The following is a 21,763-nucleotide window of genomic DNA, read 5'->3' as shown; positions in this document are numbered from 1 at the left end:
TTGTTTGATGTTACTATCCTATTTAAACAAATACGGAATATTGTAGCTTACCTTCACTAACCTCCATAAGGGGAAGGTAATCAGAACCAAGTGTGATGTTGAATGAAATATTAATTTCTTGTGTGTACCACTACATGAATCTCTGATTTCCACCTTCTAATAATGCTTAACATATATATAACAAATAGTGTTCGTGAAAGGTTGCAACCTTGTCTAATAACTTCACCTGTCAGAACATGTTTAGTTAGATTTCTATCCCTTTCCTTGAGTTCAACTGCAAAGGAAAACTAAGCTGAAGAGCAATGGATTACAATTACCTTTTTTTTTATGAACTGAATAGGCCAAAAATATGGAATCAAAAACCTGTATGAGCCAAGCAAACCTCTCTACTGCCAATAACAATAAACTCATTGCCCACAGTTCCTGTTCAAAGGCAAAAGATCTCACTGTGCAGTGTCAGATACTAGATGTGGCAGATGAAAGAGTAACACTAATGGCTACTAATAATTCTTAGTCAGTGTTTAAACAATGCTTTCAGTCATAAGTGAGATGCCACTGATGTGATTAATTTTGGGAAGAACATAAAACAATTTGTACAGAGTAGTAAAGTAAAAATGGAGTAGTTAATAGGTATTTTGCTCTGCTAACAGAACAAAATTTCAGTCGAAATAAACTGATTTTGAGTTGGACTCTGAATATGACACTTAGCAAGATGAAGAGAATGTGACATTCTTATGATTGTCAGGGCCAGTTTGAGAACATATTTTAACACAAGTGACTTATTACTGCGTGCTCCCTCCTTCCCCATTTTCTCTCTTACACTTTCAGCTGTGTCAGATTTCACAACTAATTGTGATACGCTTTATATACAAATCTAACATTTGGGCACTACTTGTTTCCCTCTCAGCTTGGCACCACAAGCAACCACTACTAAGTATGATGCATCATGTATAGAAATCTAGCAGTTGTGGTGCCCCTCTCAGCTTGGCACCCTAAGTGGTGGCAGCCTGTGCCTCAGCCTTAAGCCAGTTCTGATGGTAGCATGGCAGGGCAATGAATTGTAAGCACTGGATAGATTGCAATGCAGTGAGCCAGACTTCCAAGCTACAGTGAAAATGTTACTAATTCAAGGAATTCCAATGCAAAATTTCTCTACGAGAGATTTTAAAAGTTATGCAAATAAATAAAACAGTAGTTTTTTTGGCAAATATGACATTCATTAATTTTCCTTTGAAAATGTTTCCCTTACTTTGTCTGCTTGAGAAATATTCGTCAGATGAAATACAAGACAATTAAGTTTCTTTTTACAAAAATCTATCTATCAGAAATAATTACAGGTAATGAGACACAAAGCATCTCAAGTACCCATGGATGAGTGAAAATTTTTATAATTTTGTGTTTGCAGGATTAATGAAGGCATCTTGGATCCAAATAGTAAGAAGTTGCACACCAGGCAGGAGTTGTTGCTGCAATTTAAAAACAAACAAATGAATAAAAAATGAAGTGACTGTTGGTGAAGTTGAGTTTGGAGCAAGATCTAATCAAATAATTTTAAAAAAAATAATCAATTTAAATTTGGGCTTGTTTAACACCCTGGACCACATCACAGAAGTACTGCGTACTTCACATGAACCTGCTTCATTAAGAGTTGCTTCCAAGACATAACTGTGTATGTGGGTAGCACACATAAACTCTTCATATGAGATGGTCCAATAAAATTATTAGGTGACTGATTATATGTGCCTGAAGGCAAAATTTCCCTTAAATCTGTGCATAATGGAAATTGACTGAATTCTGAGTATGCCTGCTTGCTTGCGCCATTACTTCATCCACTTGGAAGCATCCAGTGAAGAGATTATCATCTGACTGACTTCAAGGAGGCTGAAAAGTTTCTTGCTATGTAATTTTTGTGACTGCTGTATGAAGGAAATGGAATCAATTATATTCTTTTAGAACATCCAACACTATATATTGGTGTAATTCTTATGGCAGACATGAGGAGTTTTACTCCAGATGAATTTTGAGAAATAATATATCTTGACATGTGAAATAATGCCTATTTGGTAATGTTAAGGGCAGTAACAACACACAGAAAATATTAACATAATCATAGGTCCTTCTATCGACCACCAGATTCTCCTCCTGGTGCAACCAAAAATTTTAAAGAAAATCTCAGTTCACTATACATAAGTTCCAAAATGATACTGCAATCATTGCAGGAGACTAATTACCCAACAATCAACTGAGATAATTATAGTTTCCTTAGTGGAGGGCGTGACAAGACATCCTGTGAAACGTTACTAAACTAGCTGCACAGATAGTTCAGAAACCCACTCATGATGGAAATATAATAGATCTAATGGCAACAAATAACCTGACCTCTTTGAGGGAGTCAGAGTATTCCATAATGGATATAAAACAAATCATCGAGCTGCAGATAAAGAGATGCTGAATGAAACTTGCGTGACAGTCAAAAGATCAATGCATGAAATCTTCATTGACTACCGTAGGGGAAAACTTTCAAATGATCTTTCACAAAACCCAACAATATTTTGGTCATACGTAAAGACTTAGTGGCATCAAAGTTCATGACCAGTCACTCACTCATGGACGAGACTGGAGCTGAAGTTGAGAGTAACAAGCAAAAGCAAAAATACTTAACTCTGTTTTCAAATGTTTCTTTACAAAGGAAAAACCCAGGAGAACTGCCCCAATTTAAACCTCGTACCACTGAAAAGAGGAGTGAAACCAGTATTATCATCATTAATGTTGGGAAACAGCTGAAACTGTTAAAATTGAACAAAGCTTCGCATCCCAATGGAATTTCTATCAGATTCTATATTGAATTTTTGGGTGTGTTAGCTCCTCTTCTGACTATAATCTATCTTAGATCCTCAAACAAAAAATGGTGGCCAGTGGTTGGAAGAAAGCATAGGCAACAACCGTCTACAAGACGGATTGGGACCCACAAAACTACCATCCACTATCTGCGACACTGATCTGTTGTAGAAACTTAGAACATATTCTGACCCCCTACATATCACTCCCGCAGGGGTTGTAAGAATAAGATTAGATCAATTACACCACACACAGAGGCATTCAAACAATCATTTTTTGCATGCTCCATATGTGAATGGAACAGGAATAATCCCTAATAACCAGTTCAATCGGACGCCCTCCATCACGTACTTTGCAATGGTTCGTAGAGTATAGGTGTAGATGTAAATCACTTTGAACTGTTGCCTTTTGTTACGTAGGCCCAAAAATACACTGTTCTTACAACTGATGGCCATTGCAAAGGAAACTGATGGAAATACTGCTAAGAAATATCTATAACTCAGTTCCGGAATTTTTAGAATTTTGGCCAACTATAGAATCTTTCCATTCACTGAGTCTCTTTTGTAAGTTTCTACTGGCAGAGGAGTACATTATTTTCATGTCTGCTGAAGCTTTCACCTAAAGGTGATGTCACATTAGATAAAATTAGGGATATAGGGAGGATGGAAGTCTCTTAAATGAAATGATATTATGAAAAGGGTAGTTGCTATTCTGTGTGTGTTTTCTATTTTTGACAAAGGCCTTGTTGGGCAAAAGCTTATTTTGTGATAGTCTTTTTGTAGTGCCTATCTGCTACTCAGCTTCTCTGCTATATGGCGAGTTGCAACTATCCTTTCCATAATACTGTTAAATTCCATTGTTTGATTCTTACATGAAATAGAACAAATTTTTGAGCATTTTGTTTAAGTAGTGATGTCATACTTCAGAATATGCTGCCTGGTCTCAACATGGGATTGGTTGTTTTAAGCATGTCTCAGTCTTGAATATGCATTGATCCTTGCATCACTTAGAACTATCCATTGTTGTGAACAAAGCATGAAACATTTCAACACTACCTTCATGGCAAACAGCAACTGTTATTTCCTTGGCAGACCAAAACTCTCTGACTTCTGAGGGATACTCCCACAGATTGGTTTCTAAAGTAGTAGAATTTACAAATACTGTATTGTACTTGCACTAGAGGATGATGACTCTGTTAAATGCATACATTCAGATCTATCTGAGGCCTTTGGCACTCTTCACCATGTAATTTTGCCAAAGAAGCTTGAATAATTAGGAACAGAAGCAGCAGCACATGATGAATAAAATTGGTTATGGAGTGCAGACAGAACAGGTCTCAAATGAAGTTTGTTTCGCAACACACTAATCAGATACAAAACACATAAATGTAGGAGGTCTTGAGGCTAGTATCTTAAGAACATGACTGACCTTTTTATACGTCAACAAATTTCCAAACCCTGTTAAACATGGAGAAAAAGACATCAGCATTGTAAGCACAGATTAAGTACCAGAAACATGGTAGAGAAATCAGATGAAACACTCCAGAATGTTCACAACTGGTCAGCATAAAATACAGTAACAATGGACGAAAAAAAAAAAAACACAACAACACCACCATTAATGTCAGCTTACTGATGATAAATAATGCAGTCACATTAAACAGAGATGATAATTCTACAGTGCAGTGTAGCAAATACAAAATTTTGGGGACAAATATTGACTGCCAGGCAAAGTGGAACAAGCATATTGCAAAGAGAATGTCATTAATAAGTTATTTGCTTGTATTTTTGTCACCAGTGTGAAGCAGAAAATGTATCATACGAGGGTTGTTTTTTAAGTAAGGGCCGTTCGTGCGTATAGTCCCGTAGTTCATGCGGATGCCACAACAAGCCACCGCGCCACTTGCTGGTATCCTTCCCGTTCACACTGATGCAAGTTGCAGCTCTGTAGCTGACGTGTACGCATCACTGTGCTACTTTATAATATTTACGATTATTGAATCGCCCGCTGCGTGTGAGATACGGTCAGTGATATGTTTTTCGACCGCGAGAAGCCTATCAGCTGCAGAAATTCATCGTCAGTTAACAGAAGTTTATGGCTTGAATGCAATGAGTGAAGATAAAGTGCGTCAATGGGTTAGAGAGTTTAAAAATGGCCATCAAAACGTCCATGACGAAGAACGCTCAGGCCGGCCCTCTGTGATCACTGATGATTTGGTGGCTGCAGTCGAAAGAAAGATTCGTGAGGACAGAAGATTCACAACAATTTCCACTCTTTCTTTGGAATTTCCACAAGTTTCAAGATCGGTTTTGTACAAAATTGTGTCTGAAAACCTAAACTTTAAGAATCTGCGTTCTCGGTGGGTACCCAGACTCCTCACAGAGGACAAAGGGAAGAGATTTGCCACTTCATAAGACTTTTTGATTCGTTACGAGGAATAAGGGGATGACATGTTGAGTCAAATTGTCACTGGAGATGAAACATGGGTATCCCATATTACTCCCGAAAGCAAGTGACAATCGATGGAATGGCGACACACAACCTCACCTGTCAAGGTCAAAGCCAAACAGACGCTGTCAAAGCGCAAGATTATGGCAACTGTGTTCTGGGACCGGCGCGGTGTTTTGCTAGTGGACTTTATGCCATGAGGAACGACAATCAATTCAGATGCCTACTGTGCAACTCTAAAGAAGCTCCGCAGAGCAATTCAAAACAAAAGGCGCCGCATGCTGACAAAAGGATTTTGCTCCTGCACGATAATGCTAGGCCTCACACCTCTCAAAAGACTCGGGATTTGATTGATTCTTTTGGCTGGGAAGTTTTGGACCATGCACCATACAGCCCCGACCTTGCTCCTAGCGATTTTCACCTTTTCCGGTACCTAAAACACCATCTTGGCGGGCAGCGCTTCAATGACGACGATGAAGTGAAAGCGGCCGTGAACTCTTGGCTGTTGGAGCAGGCGGCCGAATTCTTTGAAGAGGGAATTAAAAACTTAGTTGTACGGTATGACAAGCGCTTAAATAAACAAGGCAACTATGTAGAAAAATAGGTTGGTTGGTTGGTTGGTTGTTTCGGGGAAGGAGACCAGACAGCGAGGTCATCGGTCTCATCGGATTAGGGAAGGACGGGGAAGGAAGTCGGCCGTGCCCTTTGAAAGGAACCATCCCGGCATTTGCCTGGAGCGATTTAGGGAAATCACGGAAAACCTAAATCAGGATGGCCGGACGCGGGATTGAACCGTCGTCCTCCCGAATGCGAGTCCAGTGTCTAACCACTGCACCACCTCGCTCGGTGAAAAATAGGTAAAAGTGTCTAGAATCAGAAATAAAAGTTTTTTTACGAAAGTATTTGTATCTTTTTTTTAAAATAAAAAAGGCCCTTACTTAAAAAACATCCCTCGTAGCTACCTATTACTCATTTGTACATTTAGTCCTCGCCAATGGAAACATTTCTTGGGAATCAAAATGGTAAAAAATATGAATATTATTTTACAAACAATAGGTAGGATGAGATCCAGATTTAATCCACATTTACCAGAAGAAATAAATAAAAAGCTCTAAACAATGTTTTTAACCAGTTAATCAAACTGTACAAACAAATCTTAAACATATAACCAACACTAACATATTTTAAAAGGCAGCTAAAGCACACCTCTTTCAAAACTGTAAAACTGCAACAAATGAATAATTAAATATCTATTTGTCAGACTATAATATATCTTTACAGTAAAAGCAAACCAGAATTAAAGTATCATTACTTACATCCTGTGACATGCACTAGCTGCTGCAATGTTCAGAAAAGGAAACACATATATTATGAATCTCAGTTCCTTGTGGGGAAGAAAAGAGAAAAGGAAGACAAAAACTATGGCAGGCAATACTAGCTTCCTGACCCTCTCATCATAATATGCTCCTATAGGAACAAGAAAAACAGAAAATGCCATTGCTCGTGGAATTGCAGAGTAGAAATACCACAGAAAAGGTGATGTCTGGAATTATGATTAAGGAATATTGTTAAATACTCAAAAATACATATTTTAGTTTGTTTATTGTGTAACTGCCAAATGTGATGACACACTGTCATTGCGCTGTACTAATCAATCTACATTCATTTACACTGATTTTCTGATCCAAATTCAATCCTCCAGCATAGAAAATTAGGCATAGATGTAGTTTCAAGGACCTTTTTATTCCTTGCAAATATTACTTAATGTCTTTTGTGTAGACAAAAAACAACTTTTTACTGAGTGTGTAAATAATTACTACCACCTCCCAAAAGTCTATCATAGCTTGTCAACTCTTTGAAATTTCCCCACTTTCAAATGTATTCCAGGGAGTTGTCCTATACCTTATCTTTTTTATAATGTCATCACATTATCTTTACTTTTATATGAAATTCTAAAGCTTGTAACTATCTTATTGGATGAAAAATGCAGTATTTTATCATACGAGGTCCAGATCTTTACATTCTCTGACTGGCCACACAGATGGAAACTTTCATGTGAAAAGGGTGCCTTATTGCTCAGATTATATTTCTCATATCCATAAATGCACATTCAAGCATTATTTTAATACCCTATTTTTTTAGCGGTAAGTCCATTTAATGTGGGCTCCTGTAACATGTTGACTACCACATCGTCACTGATGGACAAAGCCATTTCTCGTGCAAGATGTCAGGTAAATGCCAGTAGCCCTATGCTCTAGTCTCTTTAGATGAGGAGTTTCCAATACAAATGAGAGACAAGTGTGACTTGTTGACAAAATGTACCACCTACTAGCCACATGGCCTGTAGATTAAAACTTGGCTATGTGAGATGATATCAGCTGAGTCTCTGTCATAATTGTGGCATCTCATATAGGGTAAATTTTCCACCTTGTACAAACTCTACGGATTGATCTATGAGAGGATATGGAAAACAAAAAAAGGTTTAATGAATTTACCTCCGGAAGTGCATGGTTTCCTTGCTAGAGACCATTTATTCAATCATACTTTGTTACAGAGACTTCGGCCTAATACGTGCTGTACCATGTAGCCACAGTAACAGTATGCATGGTTTTCTCCTAGAGGATGGTACTGTTCCTCATACATCATTTCCTACCACCCTCTTCTCCCATAGTAATTGGTGATGTTGTGTCCAATTCACTTCTCTTGCTGACTCACCTTGTAGTGGATGTGATACAGCATGTACATAATGGCTCAGTATTCAAATCGAGAGCTTGCTAATACAGTGTTCACTTACGGAAAGGCAAATGGTAACAGGTGGCAAGCAGCAAGGTTGTATCAGGAGACCTATCCCCACCGACAACAACCACAGCATTCAAAGTTTGCAACAGTGTTTTGCCGTTTGTCTGACATACGATCGTTTCAGGAAGCAGGAAATCATAAAGGACATACCCGAAATGTTCAGACACCAGACCTGGAGGAAAATGTGATTAACACAGTGGAAGGTGACTGCCATGTCGGTACCAGGCAATTGGCCTGCCAGTACAGGGTAAGCCAGATGACCATGTGGAACATTCTCCATGACAATTGTTATTACCCTTATCACTTACAGCTTGTGCAGGACTTACTAGTGACAGACTTTCCACATTGGGAGCAGTTTTGTCAGTGGTTAATTCACCAGGCAACCATTATTCTGGGATTTGTGCCATCCATAATATTCACAGATGAGGTCACCTTTATGAGGAGTAGTATCTTCAACTTTCATAGCAGTCACCTGTGGAATAGTACACAGAACCCCAATGGTATGGCGACAGCGAATCATCAGCATCAATGCAGCCGGAATGTATGGGCCGGGATAATTGGCGACCGTATTTTGGGATCAGGCTTCCTTCCACATCGCCTAACAGGCCAAACTATCAGCATTTCTTGTGGATGACTTTGCCTCTCCTGCTGGAAGAAGTGTCATTGATGTTTCAAACAGTTATGTGGCTGCTACATAATTGTGCTCTAGCTCACTTCACCATTAACGTCCAGATGCATCTCAATTGTGTCTTCCCTGGTTTATGGATTGGACAAGAGGGTCCAGTTGCATGGCCTGCTCATTCACCAGATCTCAACCTGTGCAATTTCTGGTCATGGGGCCATCTCAAAAATATCTCGTATGCAGAGCCATTTCCAGATGTAGAGACACTGGAGCAGTGTATTCATGCTGCCTTTGACACTGGTTGGATGCATCCTGGCTGATGTGAACTTGTGAGACAGAACATGCTATGTCACGTACACGAATGCATTGAGGCACATGGAAACCATTTTCAACACATACTATAACTGTGTCTGCATGGTATAGCATATACTAGACCACAGTCTCTGTAACAATGTAAGACTGAATAAATGGTCTCTAGCATGGAAACTGTGCATTTCCAGATGTAAGTTCATATAGACATTTTTTGTTCCGTATCCTCTCATCGATCAGTCCCTAGAGTTTGAACATGGTGAAAAAAATCACCTTGTAGTTTTACTTGCCTGTGGGTTTCTTGCATTTCTGTGCATGAATTTGTATTTCTTGATTATGCTGATACGGGGTTAACAGAAGAGCAGGAATAACATTTTGTTTTACTGATTTTCATTTATTTTTGCAAAAATTTATTTGAAATAAATTACTTGGCATTTACATATGTCTGCCTGTGTGTGTATATGTGTGGATGGATATGTGTGTGTGTGTGTGGGGGGGGGGGGGGGGGTTGCGTGTGTATACCTGTCCTTTTTTCCCCCTAAGGTAAGTCTTTCTGCTCCCGGGATTGGAATGACTCCTTAACCTCTCCCTTAAAACCTACATCCTTTCGTCTTTCCCTCTCCTTCCCTCTTTCCTGACGAAGCAACCTTGGGTTGCGAAAGCTTGAAATTTGTGTGTGTGTTTTTTATTGTTTTTATTGTCTCTATCAACGTACCAACACTTTCGTTTGGTAAGTTACAGCTTCTTTGTTTTTGGATTTCCCACGTGGAATGTTTCCCTCTATTATATTCATATCATTATTTATTACTAATAATTACGAAATTTCAATGTTGTGATATAGAATCATGAAGCTGACTGATTATTTTATAATGTTATGAACAGCGAGAAAAGTGATATCATAAATGATTTTAGTTCAAATGTATCCCGTACCATCAACTTGTGGACTTCAGGGTATATTAAATGTAGGATACCAACATTTTTGATGACAATGATGATTATGGTGGTGGTAATAGTAGGAACATCAGAGATTCTGGTGCAGATATAAATCAATCAGCACCAACTGGTGTATGGCATGAGGATTGTTCAGTAAGTCTGTTGAAAAAGAAAGAACTATTATTTTGGGAATTTCTTTCTTTTTTATTTTTCAATATAATGCCCTTTTAACTCTATACACTTTTCCAATCATTGCTCTAACTTTTCAAGCTGTCCAAAAAGTAGGATTTCAGTAGGTCTGCAAAACAGGCCTCTATTTGGGCAAAGTGAACCATCAAGCACCAATCAATTTTTTCAAGTTTGGAAATTGGATGTTGCAATAACTTTAACTTTAATTCCATAACTTTTGCCATTGAAACTGTGCAGGTGTGCACCTGTGCACTGTCATAATGGAAGAGGACCTCCCTTTCTTCCTCAAATGAAGACATTTTCATTGATTTCTTCATTCAACCAGCGCAGTAACAAAACATAATATTCTCCAGTTATTGTTTGTCCTTTTTTCAGGTAATTGATGTAGATGACTCCACATGCATCCCAAAAAACTGTGGCTGTCAGCTGTCACCTTGCTAGTCGATTTCACTGTCTTTGCTTTCTTTGGAGCCTGTTCACCTTAAAACCGACTCTTTTGATTGTACCATAGTTCCTGGAGTGTAGTAGTGTATCCTTTTTTTTGTCCACAGTCACTTGTTGATGCAGAAACACAGCAGAAGTTTGACAGAAAAGGCCCAAAACATTGAGCACATGGTTGCATTCATTGTCCACTGGAAGCAGAGTACTGATCTTGTCTAGATTTTTTTCACGCTCATTTTTTCATGAAAAATTGAAAGCCCTATACCTTGTGATAGGCCTGTGGCCTCAACTATTTCTTGTGCTTTGATTTTTTGATCACTCAAAAGCATACAGTGCCTTTTGTCAATCATTTCAAGGGTGGTCACTTCCATTGGACGTCCCAAGTGTTGATCCTCTTTTTTTGGATGTGTGACCATATTTAAAGTCATTTGTAAACAGTTGCAAAAACAGGAGCAGATGTGCTGTGAACTCCATCCAACTCAGTTTTGATCTGTTTTGGTATTAGGCATTTTAAATAGAAGTGTTTAATCAATGCTCGAGATTCACTTTTTTCCATTTAGTGAAATAAATGTCAGCTTGGTGCTTCAGTCAGTTGGGACAATGAAAACACATGATGTATGATGTTGCAACATTACCAGCCCTCCAGTGACAGAAGACACCTGATACCAGCAAACCCTTTAGATACTATGAGTACCATCTCTTGGGTTTTCTATGGTCTTATTGAAAGACTCATGTATGAGGTTACTGGAAGTCATCTGAAAGGGACTGTGTTCGCTGGTCAAGAAAATGCCAATAGTAATTTCTTACTTCCTACAGATAATAATGATTTTAAAGCAATCCAGTTTTGCAATATACTGTTACTGAATCAACAGAAATTATGAAAAAATTTTAAATAACAATTGCAGAACTCCAAGTGCAAAGACAAAGTGTAATACAGATACAAAATCCTCAGGAATTTTGCACGTTTTCAGCATTTGTATGTGCATTGGACTAGTAGAACAACTGGCAATAGAAGATTTCCAGAATGAATTTTCACTTTGCGGTGAAGTGTGGACTGATGTGAAACTTCCTGGCAAATCAAAATTGTGTGCCAGATGGGGACATGAACCTAGGACATTTGCCTTTGGCAGACAAGTTCTCTACTGCTTGAGAGTCTCAACCTACCCTCAAAGCTTTACTTCTGTTAATACCTCTGTGATGGAGAGTTGATCAAGCTTGGATACTTCAGTTGGTAGAGCACTTGCCCATGAAAGGCAAAGATCCCACACTGAAATACCAACTGGCACACTATTTCAGTCTACCATCTGCCAGGAAGTTTCAGCATGCACTCAGTTGCAGAGTGAAGATTCTTTGTCGAAACAGTCCTTTAGGCTATGGATAAACTGTTTTTCTATAACATCCTTTCTTCGAGGAGTGCTATTTCTGCAATGTATGCAGGAGAACTTTTGTGAAGTTTGGAAAGAAGGAGATGAATTACTGACAGAAGTAAAGCTGTGAGGTATGGTTGTTAGTGGTGCTTGGATAGCTCACGCAGTAAACTCCTTGCCTGTGAAAGGCAAACACTCCAGTTTTAAGTCTTGTTAGAGTACAAAGTTTTAATCTGCCTGGAAGCTTCAGCAAAAGATTGTTGCAGCACAAATATTCTGTTCAAGAAATCAACATTTTGCTTACAGATATGAGCAGAAATCATTTACAGTTACTCTTCTGTTGCATTCATTTTCCAAATGCCAGGTAATTATCATGATAAAACTTGTAAGTCATAAGAAAAATATTGGATCTAATGGATAAGAAATTTTGTGCAGGACATATAAGTGAAACAGCAGTCATAGGTGAAACCTTGCTACCATTTACAGGACAATTGTTGCTTATACATTATGTACCTGGTAAACAATGTTAAGATTTTCAGATAGTAGAAATAATTCACTGATTTATAGACTTCTACCACTGACTTTGATTTGTAGTAGGATTTTGAAACATGTACTGTATTCCAACATTACAAAATATCTTAAAGAAAGTAATCTGTTGACACACAACCAGCAAGAATTCAGAAAATATTGTTCTTGTGAAATACTAGTGGTTCTGTATTCACACACAGTAATGACAACTATTGAAAGGGGACCTTGAATCAATTCTACACTTCCAGAATTCCAGAAGGATTTTGACGCTGTTCCTTGTAAGTGACTTCTAATCAAATTGTATGCCCATGGAGCATCATCTCACAATCGAAACTCCAGACATCAGTCAGTCAGATCGATACAAAATGTTGTATATTGAAAGAATTTCAACTAAAACTGTGATATAATTGAAGCTATGTGCTGTTGTTCAGGAGAACATGCGTTGACAGTGAGTAATAAGTAACCCTGGCACTACACAGGAAAAGCCACAACAACAACATAACAGTGAGTGAGTGTCTGTCATGTAGAACTCCACTGGGGAAGTTGGTAGAGTGTTAGTTTGTTGTACCAAGCATCCTGTGTGAAACTCTTATGTGGGACAACATATTCCTGACATGTAAAAGGACTGTTTGGAGTTTATAGCAATGTTCCATTGGTGGTCTGCTTTGGCTTCATTTATTTGAAATGTGTACATTTGCCATTTCACAGAATAAACTCACACAATCAGAACAGAAGAATAAAGAAACAATTGCATCACACCTGTGGAAGTATTAACAGTAATAATTGTATTATTCTTCTTCTTCTTCTTATAATATCACTATTATTATTATTATTATTGTTATCACTATTAATACTTCCACATGAGTAATGCAATTGTTTCTTCATTCTCCTGTTACAATTTTTTATGTTTATTCTGTGAGGCTTCAAATGCAGTCCGCAAAAGCGGACTGCCAATAGAACATGGCTATTAACTCCAAACAATGCTTCAATGCATGTACTAGAGCGTAAAAACTGGGATGACCAAGGCTCGAACCCAGGATGCTTGGTATGACAAACTAACACTCTACTGACTTCCCCACAGGAGCTCTACATGACACAACACTCACAGTTGTGTGTTTCATGTTCTCTGTAGATCAGGTATTACTTATTAATTACCATTCTCCTGAACAACAGCACATAACATAACCTATACTGTATTGGAGTGTGGTACCGGTCTGACTCACTGGCAGCTGGAGGTTTGAGTGTCTTCTGTATAACAGGATTCATGATTTGCTGTCAGAAATGTTACAAGTAACAGTAACTGTAGTAAAGTTATATCTGGGATTTCCTAAGAAAGCGTTATAGGCCCCCTGTTGTTCTTAATCTATATACACAATTTAGAACAGCAGCCCTCTTAAAGTTTTGCAGATGATGATGTATTTACCATCTAGTAAAGACATTAGAAAATCAAAATAAATCATAATATGATTTGGACAAGATTTCTGCATGATGTCAAAAGTGGTCATTAACACTGAACAATAAGAAGTGTGGGGTCCTCCACATGAGTACTAAAACAAAATCAGTTAAATATCAGTTACATGATAAATCACACAAATTTTAAGGTTGTTGATTCAATTTTGTACCTAGTGATTACAATTACAGACTATTTAAATTATTACAGAGGTGGGCTCGAGTCACTTTCTAAAGGGGCCCCCAATGGGGACGCACTCGCAGCGGATGATTCTCCAACTCCGAGTATGTGCGCTGGCAAGTGCGACAGCGGCACCTCCCATCCGTCGTCAAACTCAGGTTGTGAAGGTTCTTCGACATCCCCATCTGTCTCTGCATTATTATTTGTGTTATATTCCCTGGTTTGGGTTTGTTCATCACGACGGGTAGCATCTTCATACACTCTTCTTGGGTATCCCAAAGCGGAACGCAAGTGGTCATTGAACTGAATCAGGGCCTAGGACAGTACACTGTGACAAGGCAATAAACTGACACGATTCCCAGTCAGTGTAAGGTTCATTATACAATTTGGCAAGGCAGGGGACTGAAAGATACAGAGATGTCTTCAACTTGACATTTAAGCAATCAAAAGGTAGACAGGTAAGAAGAGGACACAGACACTGTCTTGAAGTGGGTCGCTTGGTGTTCAACAACAACGGATGTGTCTGAAAACGTAAATGACGAGACCTGGTACAGTTGTTGATCTTTGGGGCAGGGAGGGGGGGGGGGGGGGGGGAGAGAGGGAGTCCAGAAGTGTTGACCTTTGGGGGAGGGGAGGGGGAGGCAGAAGCTACAGAGCTTGGTATGAACTATGTATGAAGAGGTTTATGTTCCCAGAGAGGAGACATACCACTCCCAGCATTCCTTCTTACCGTGTTTAATGAAATAGCAAGCCTTAGTGCAAAGTTGCTTAAAAGTGAGTTGAGTGGTCTGTGAAGGATGTCACTTGAGACATTACAGCACTCTTTGGTGACCTCGAATACGTGTTGCAATGTTTTTACTCCACCGTGGCAATGGCCAGTGGCAGAGGGCAGCTTGCAGAAAGGGGAGCAGCAGTTCCAATGGCCCGGGTGAATACATTCGAGACATCTCCCACAACCTCATGAATACAGTCGGATAGATCAGGGCAAAAAGACGACAGTAGAGGCATACAACTGGCAATGTGGTAATTGGCCATCATGTTGTAGCAGGGAAATTGCAAAATCAACAAAAAGTGGTTACTGTCACAAATATTGTCACAGAGTTGTGGCGAAACAAGCGCTTTATCATTTGAGAAATACAGAGGCAAGTGAGTGTGCCAGGACTTACCCCCGTTCACTGCTACTAGCATCACACCACCATAGCACATCTGTGCATAGCACAGAAGTATTGCACCATAATTTAAGAATGAAATTAAAAGTTAAAGTTGCTTTTCCTAATTTTGTGAGCATGTGCTTTAGTATATTAATGTTTAAACTGTCAAATCTCTGATTGATAAGATGAATACCTTTCCCTAAATACATGCTTTCAAGAAAAAAAATTGGCACTAAATAATAAAGTTAGGAAGCCAAAAATTCCTCAGAATGTGCAAATGTATGTCAAAATTAACTGGTACAAGTATCAAGTTGATTTGAACATAATTTTAGTCTGAATTCATGTTTTTATGAAAAACTGAAGGTGCTAAATATTAGACAAAGAAATATGAAAATCTATATGAAGCTTCAGTTTAGTATAAAAACATTAACTATGTAATCCAACTAAGCTACCTCTAATAGTTTTCGAGAAATTTACTGAAAACTAAATTTGGAACAAAAATGTCCTTATTTGTTGCAGATTAAGTATCTGTTATATTAATGCTAGAAAGTTGTAATTACAGCACAATATGAACCCAATAAATATGAGCAGCATTTGAAAAGTCCGTGCAAAAATAAAAAGTACTTACTTGTTTGGGTTAACCTTTTTTATTTTTCGACATAGTCTCCTTTTAGACTTCATCCAACACTGTTCTAATTTGTTGATCCCTTCCAAATAATAGGAATTGTCCAAGTCTGCAAAATAGCTATTAGTTGCTGCAATCCCCTCCTTGTTTGAATAAAATCTTTGTCCTGCCAGCCATTTCTTCAAATTGGGGAACAAATAGTAGTCTGAGGGAGCCAAGTCTGGAGAACAGGGGGGAAGTGAAATGAGTTGGAATCCTATTTCCATTGATTTTGCGACCACAACTGCTGAGGTGTGTGCTGGTGCATTGTCGTGATGGAAAAGGAATTTTTTGCGGTCCAAATGCCGGAGTTTTTCTTGCAGTTCAGTTTTCAAACGGTCCAATAATTATGAATAATATGCACCTGTGATAGTGTTACCCTTTTCCAGATAGTCGATGAGGATTATCCCTTGTGAATCCCAAAAGACAGTCACCATAACCTTTCTGGACGAAGGAATGGTCTTTGCCTTTTTTGGTGCAGATTTTCCCTTGGTAACTCATTGTTTAGAATGTTGTTCGGTCTCAGGAGTATAGTAATGTATCCATGTTTCATCCACAGTGACGAAACGATGCTTAAAGTCCTGCAGATTCTTCCTGAACAGCTGCAAACCATCCTTGTAACACTTCACACTATTCCGTTTTTGGTCAAGCGTGAGCAATTGCGGAACCCACCTTGTGGATAGCTTTGTCATGTCCAAATGTTTATGCAAAATATTATGTACCTGTTCATTCAAGATTCCCACAGCATTCGCAATCTCACACACCTTAACTCATCTGTCATCCATCACAATATCATGGATTTTATCAATGATTTCTGGAGTCGTAACCTCCACAGGGAGTGCCCATGCAGCCACTCCGAGAATTTTGAAACCATTTACAAGCTGTTATAACTGAAGTTGTAGAGTCACCATAATGTTTATCAAGCTTCTCTTTAGTCTCCTGAGGCTCAGCCTTCAATAAAGTAATGTTTAATCACCACAGGAAATTCTTTTTCATCCATTTTTTGACAATCGCTCGACTTCCTTGATTCACACGAATGCCAAACACAAATAAATACACCAATATGGCTGAAACTTGGTGTGCGTTCTTTCCAAAGATGCCACTAACTAAACATGACCTCAATATGTGCTGGTGGTACCATCCCTAAGACTTTGCACGGACTTTTCAAATGCCCTCATAATAGAGCTATAACAATCTGGTGACAGATGGGCTAGCAGTAAGTGTTGAGTTATGCAGGGAATCAGAAATTCCCTTAGCAGATAGGAATGAAGTAAGAATGTTGACCATACATGAGCTCAAGGAGGAGAATGCCTTGCAGAAAATATTTAAAAACTTAAGACGGGAGCAGAATGATGACGATCAGTTAAGGATAGTCAAAAGCCATTTAGGAGTTCCTAATTATCCAAAAGCAGCACAATACTATTGCTTACATAAAGGAATTTTATTCTAAAGAAGAAAGTTAGATTCAGCAGAAAGGAAAATATGTTTTCCTTCACAACATGTGGATCTGCTAATAGATTACATGCATCTATGATATGGCCATTTTGGGGCCAAGAAATGCATTTCTAAATTAAGTGAGAAAGTCATTTTTGATAACACTCATCATAGAGTAGCAAGAAGTCTAGCATCCTGTTATTTTTCAAAGGGTACATGTGGTAAATAGTATAGTGCAGGGAGATATGCACCATGTAGAACTAAATGAACCGCTGGATTATGTGCAGCCGATCTTCTTGACTCCCTCCCGACATCTAAAGGAGGATGTACCCATATTTTTGTGGTGACTGACATTTTTAGCAAACACATTGAACTGTATCCGATAAAGAGAGTTAATGCCAAAATGCTTGTAGAGAAAATAGAAAAGGACTATTTTGTAAAGGTTGGCAAGTCAAAGAATATCCTATCAGATAATGGCCCTCAATTTGTATCTGAAAAATTTAAGGTATGTCTTGAAAAGAGCATAATTTGCCATATAAGGATCTCAGCATATTTTTCGCAGGGGAATATGAGCAGAAGAGTTGTGCTTGAGTTAAGCAGACTGTGTAGAACATACAGTGCCACAAAGCATTTCACTTGGGCCGATCATATAAAACATTTTGAAGAAATTATCAATAATCTTAAACACGATGCCACAGGCTTTGCTCCTTGTAAACTAATGTTTAATCAGGAACCACATATCATCATTTCAAGCACTGTTGATTTTTCAGACCTAACTCAGAGCTCTTTAGATGAGAAGAAGGAACAAGCTAGGGCAAACATATATAAAAGAGCCTTGGACAGAAAAAGAACGCATTATGCAAAAGCTTCCCCACTAGTTTTAGCATTGGTGAGCTAGTGTTAGTCAAAACTAAAGAAAAATCTAAGAAAATTTCAGTGGAAACAAAGAACTTTATGCGTGTTTATCAAGGACCATTCAGGGTAATAAGTAAACCTCATACAAACACATACTGCTTGGAATACCCAAAGAGTAAGAAAGAACTAAGTCTACAAAATATTGTAGATCTGAAGCAGTTATAAAGGACAGCAACTAGCTACTGTAGGAGTCTGCCACTCTTTGGCGGATAGATGGTTTGTCGTACTGTGTGGTCCCAGCTGGATGAAACTTTATCCCTTTCAAGTTTCATTCCCTTCTTCTGTCCTATGATAGTAAGTAAGTAATATATGTCTTCATGCTGTACATATGCTATTAGTCTGTGATGTCTTCCTAGTGAATCAGAATGATTCCTGAACATGACGATACCCAAATGATGACTTACAAAAGAATGTGACAAGTAAATTGCAGGAGTGAATTCTAAAGGTTAAAATAACAATGAGTAACTTTTGAGCACCAATAACAGAAAAAGCATGGATAAAGTAAATAAGCAATAAATAAGATCTGTAAAAAGAGTTAGTACCTAAGAACACAGAACACTTTGCATTAAGAGAAATTATTAAAGCTGGAATTTCCTAAAATCTGAATCAATAGACTCTGCATAAATTAATAATTTCCAGTTGGGAAAAAGGTTGTCTGAAGGTAAAGAGAGATACAATGTGATGCCATTAGAGGCAAGCCAAAGCGTTTTAATATTAATTAAAGGAGATGTGTTGAAGTGGTGTGAGGATCACACCAAATCTAAAGGTAAATATGAGGTCAGTAGGCTGACGAAGAGAAAATGGAGAAAGAAGTGTCAAAAAATATGTATAAATGAAAATGGGGAGAAACAGGAGACATGAAGTCAACAGGCTGACATATGTGGTGAAAAGGTGAGAAGTTGATGAGTAATTCCCGCATGTCTCCTAAAAAGGTTTGAGAAACGCTTAATCTTGCTTAAGGCAGATGGTCAATAATCAGATAACAAAACACAAATAAATGAATATTTGAAGAAATGCAGATCATAAAGTATGGACATGGTATAATAAAAACAGCTTTCTAATTATGTGTGTCACAAAGAAAAGTAACTGCTGTCAAACAAATGATTTCTTTAGCATACTGATCCGTACGATAATTGAGCCAAAGGAAGGAAAAACTTACAAAGCAAACTTTCAAAGCAAAGCAATATCTACAGTAATAAAATAAATTGAAAAATTAGACAAAAATGTCACTATTTAAGAACATAAATTGACCTTCAGTGCAAAATAGCTATGGTTCATGTCTAAAATAAAACAGAACTGCGAATTTTGTGATTCAGGCTAAATAATGAAGTTAAATGTTACGATTTTATGATTAACTTATTGCCATTAATCATTCTGAAAAAGTTAATAACAATTTGAGAGAGAGAGAGGGGGGGGAGAGGAAGAGAGGGGAAGAGAGGGGAAGACGGGGGAGGGAGAGGGAGAGAGGGAAAGAGGGGGAAGGGAGAGGGGGGAGGAAGAGAGGGGGAGATTCAAATGGCTCTGAGCACTATGGGACTTAACATCTATGGTCATCAGTCCCCTGGTGGGGGAGAGAGGGGGGAGGGAGAGAGGGGTAGGGGGAGAGAGGGAGAGGGAGAGAGGGGAGGGGAGGGAGAGAGGGGGAGGGGGAGAGAGGGGGAGGGGGAGCAGGTGAGGGAGAGAGGGGGAGGGGGAGCGGGTGAGGGAGAGAGGGGGAGGGGGAGAGAGTGGGAGGGGAGAGGGGAGGGGAGAGGGGAGGGGAGAGGGGGTGGGGAGAGGGGGTGGGGAGAGGGGGAGGGGAGATGGGGAGGGGAGAGGGGGGAGAGGGGAGGGATAGAGAGGGGGAGAGGGAAGAGAAAGTGAGAGAGGGGGTGAGAGGGAGGGAGAGGCGGAGAGAGGGGGAGTGGCAGAAAGAGGGGGAGAGGCAGAGAGAGGGGGAGAGGGAGTGAGAGGGGGAGATGCAGAGAGGGGGGAGATGCAGAGAGGGGGGAGATGCAGAGAGGGGGGGAGATGCAGAGAGGGGGGGAGATGCAGAGAGGGGGGAGATGCAGAGAGGGGGGGAGATGCAGAGAGGGGGGGAGATGCAGAGAGGGGGGGAGATGCAGAGAGGGGGGGAGATGCAGAGAGGGGGGGAGATGCAGAGAGGGGGGGAGATGCAGAGAGGGGGGGAGATGCAGAGAGGGGGGGAGATGCAGAGAGGGGGGGAGATGCAGAGAGGGGGGGAGATGCAGAGAGAGGGGGAGATGCAGAGAGAGGGGGATATGCAGAGAGAGGGGGAGAGAGAGGGGGGAGAGGCAGAGAGAGGGGGGAGAGAGAGGGGGGAGAGGCAGAGAAAGAGGGGGAGAGGCAGAGAGAGAGGGGGTGAGGCAGAGAGAGAGGGGGTGAGGCAGAGAGAGAGGGGGAGAGGCAGAGAGAGAGGGGGAGAGGCAGAGAGAGAGGGGGAGAGGCAGAGAGAGAGGGGGAGAGGCAGAGACAGAGACAGAGGGGGAGAGGCAGAGACAGAGGGGGGAGAAGCAGAGACAGAGGGGGGAGAGGCAGAGACAGAGGGGGGAGAGGCAGAGACAGAGGGGGGAGAGGCAGAGAGAGGGGGGAGAAGCAGAGAGAGGGGGGAGAGGCAGAGAGAGGGGGAGAGGCAGAGAGAGGGGGGAGAGGCAGAGAGAGGGGGGAGAGGCAGAGAGAGAGGGGGAGAGGCAGAGAGAGGGGGGAGAGGCAGAGAGAGAGGGGGAGAGGCAGAGAGAGGGGGGAGAGGCAGAGAGAGAGGGGGAGAGGCAGAGAGAGGGGGGAGAGGCAGAGAGAGGGGGGAGAGGCAGAGATCGAGGGGGGAGAGGCAGAGAGAGGGGGGGAGAGGCAGAGAGAGGGGGGAGAGGCAGAGAGAGAGGGGAGAGGCAGAGAGAGAGGGGGGGAGAGGCAGAGAGAGGGGGGAGAGGCAGAGAGAGGGGGGAGAGGCAGAGAGAGGGGGAGAGAGGCAGAGAGAGGGGGCAGGGAGACAGGGGGAGAGGGGGGGACAGGGAGAGGGAGAGGGAGAGAGGGGGACAGGCTGAGGGAGAGGGAGAGAGAGTAGGAGAGGGAGAGAGAGTAGGAGAGGGGGAGGGGGAGAGAGGGGCGTGAGGGGGAGTGGGAAAGGGGGAGGGGGGAGAGGGGGATAGGGAGGTGGGTGTGGAGGAGACAGTGGAGAGGGAGAAAATCTTTCTGGTAACTTCTCAATTACTGGAACTATTATTGGGAAATAGAATATAAAATGTGTTTTGTCCTCCCTTAGATGTAAGTTGAGAACAGATGCTTAGACTGTATCATCATTTCTCAGGGACATGGAGGCTTCATGAAAGGCAGCTTACAAACTGTAGTGGAGAAGGAAGCGAGGGCAACATGGTCTACAGTGACTCCTCCCCTTTCCTTTTTGTAATAAAATATAATGGAGAGGTGAATTCCTACCCCCTACTTCAAATGATTTCGTGAAAGTGTCATATGGATGCTCACATTGGTGCCTATGATTGT

The 21,763-nt window shown here is 40.5% G+C and overlaps 1 protein-coding gene across 2 annotated transcripts in view; it reads right to left on the bottom strand.

Annotated features, from left to right (window-relative positions):
• The window catches only part of LOC126189024 (probable Dol-P-Man:Man(7)GlcNAc(2)-PP-Dol alpha-1,6-mannosyltransferase), a 156,790-nt gene that overhangs the window by 40,426 nt on the left and 94,601 nt on the right, over positions 1–21,763 (bottom strand). For both annotated transcript variants that reach the window (XM_049930848.1, XM_049930847.1), the window contains exon 7: positions 6,603–6,829. In XM_049930848.1, coding sequence (XP_049786805.1) covers positions 6,603–6,829 — 227 coding nt within the window. The remainder of the gene's footprint in view (positions 1–6,602; positions 6,830–21,763) is intronic.

This window comes from Schistocerca cancellata, chromosome 5 (genome assembly GCF_023864275.1).
Source record: "Schistocerca cancellata isolate TAMUIC-IGC-003103 chromosome 5, iqSchCanc2.1, whole genome shotgun sequence".
Lineage (NCBI taxonomy): Eukaryota > Metazoa > Arthropoda > Insecta > Orthoptera > Acrididae > Schistocerca > Schistocerca cancellata.
This window is presented reverse-complemented; position numbering and strand designations above follow the sequence as displayed.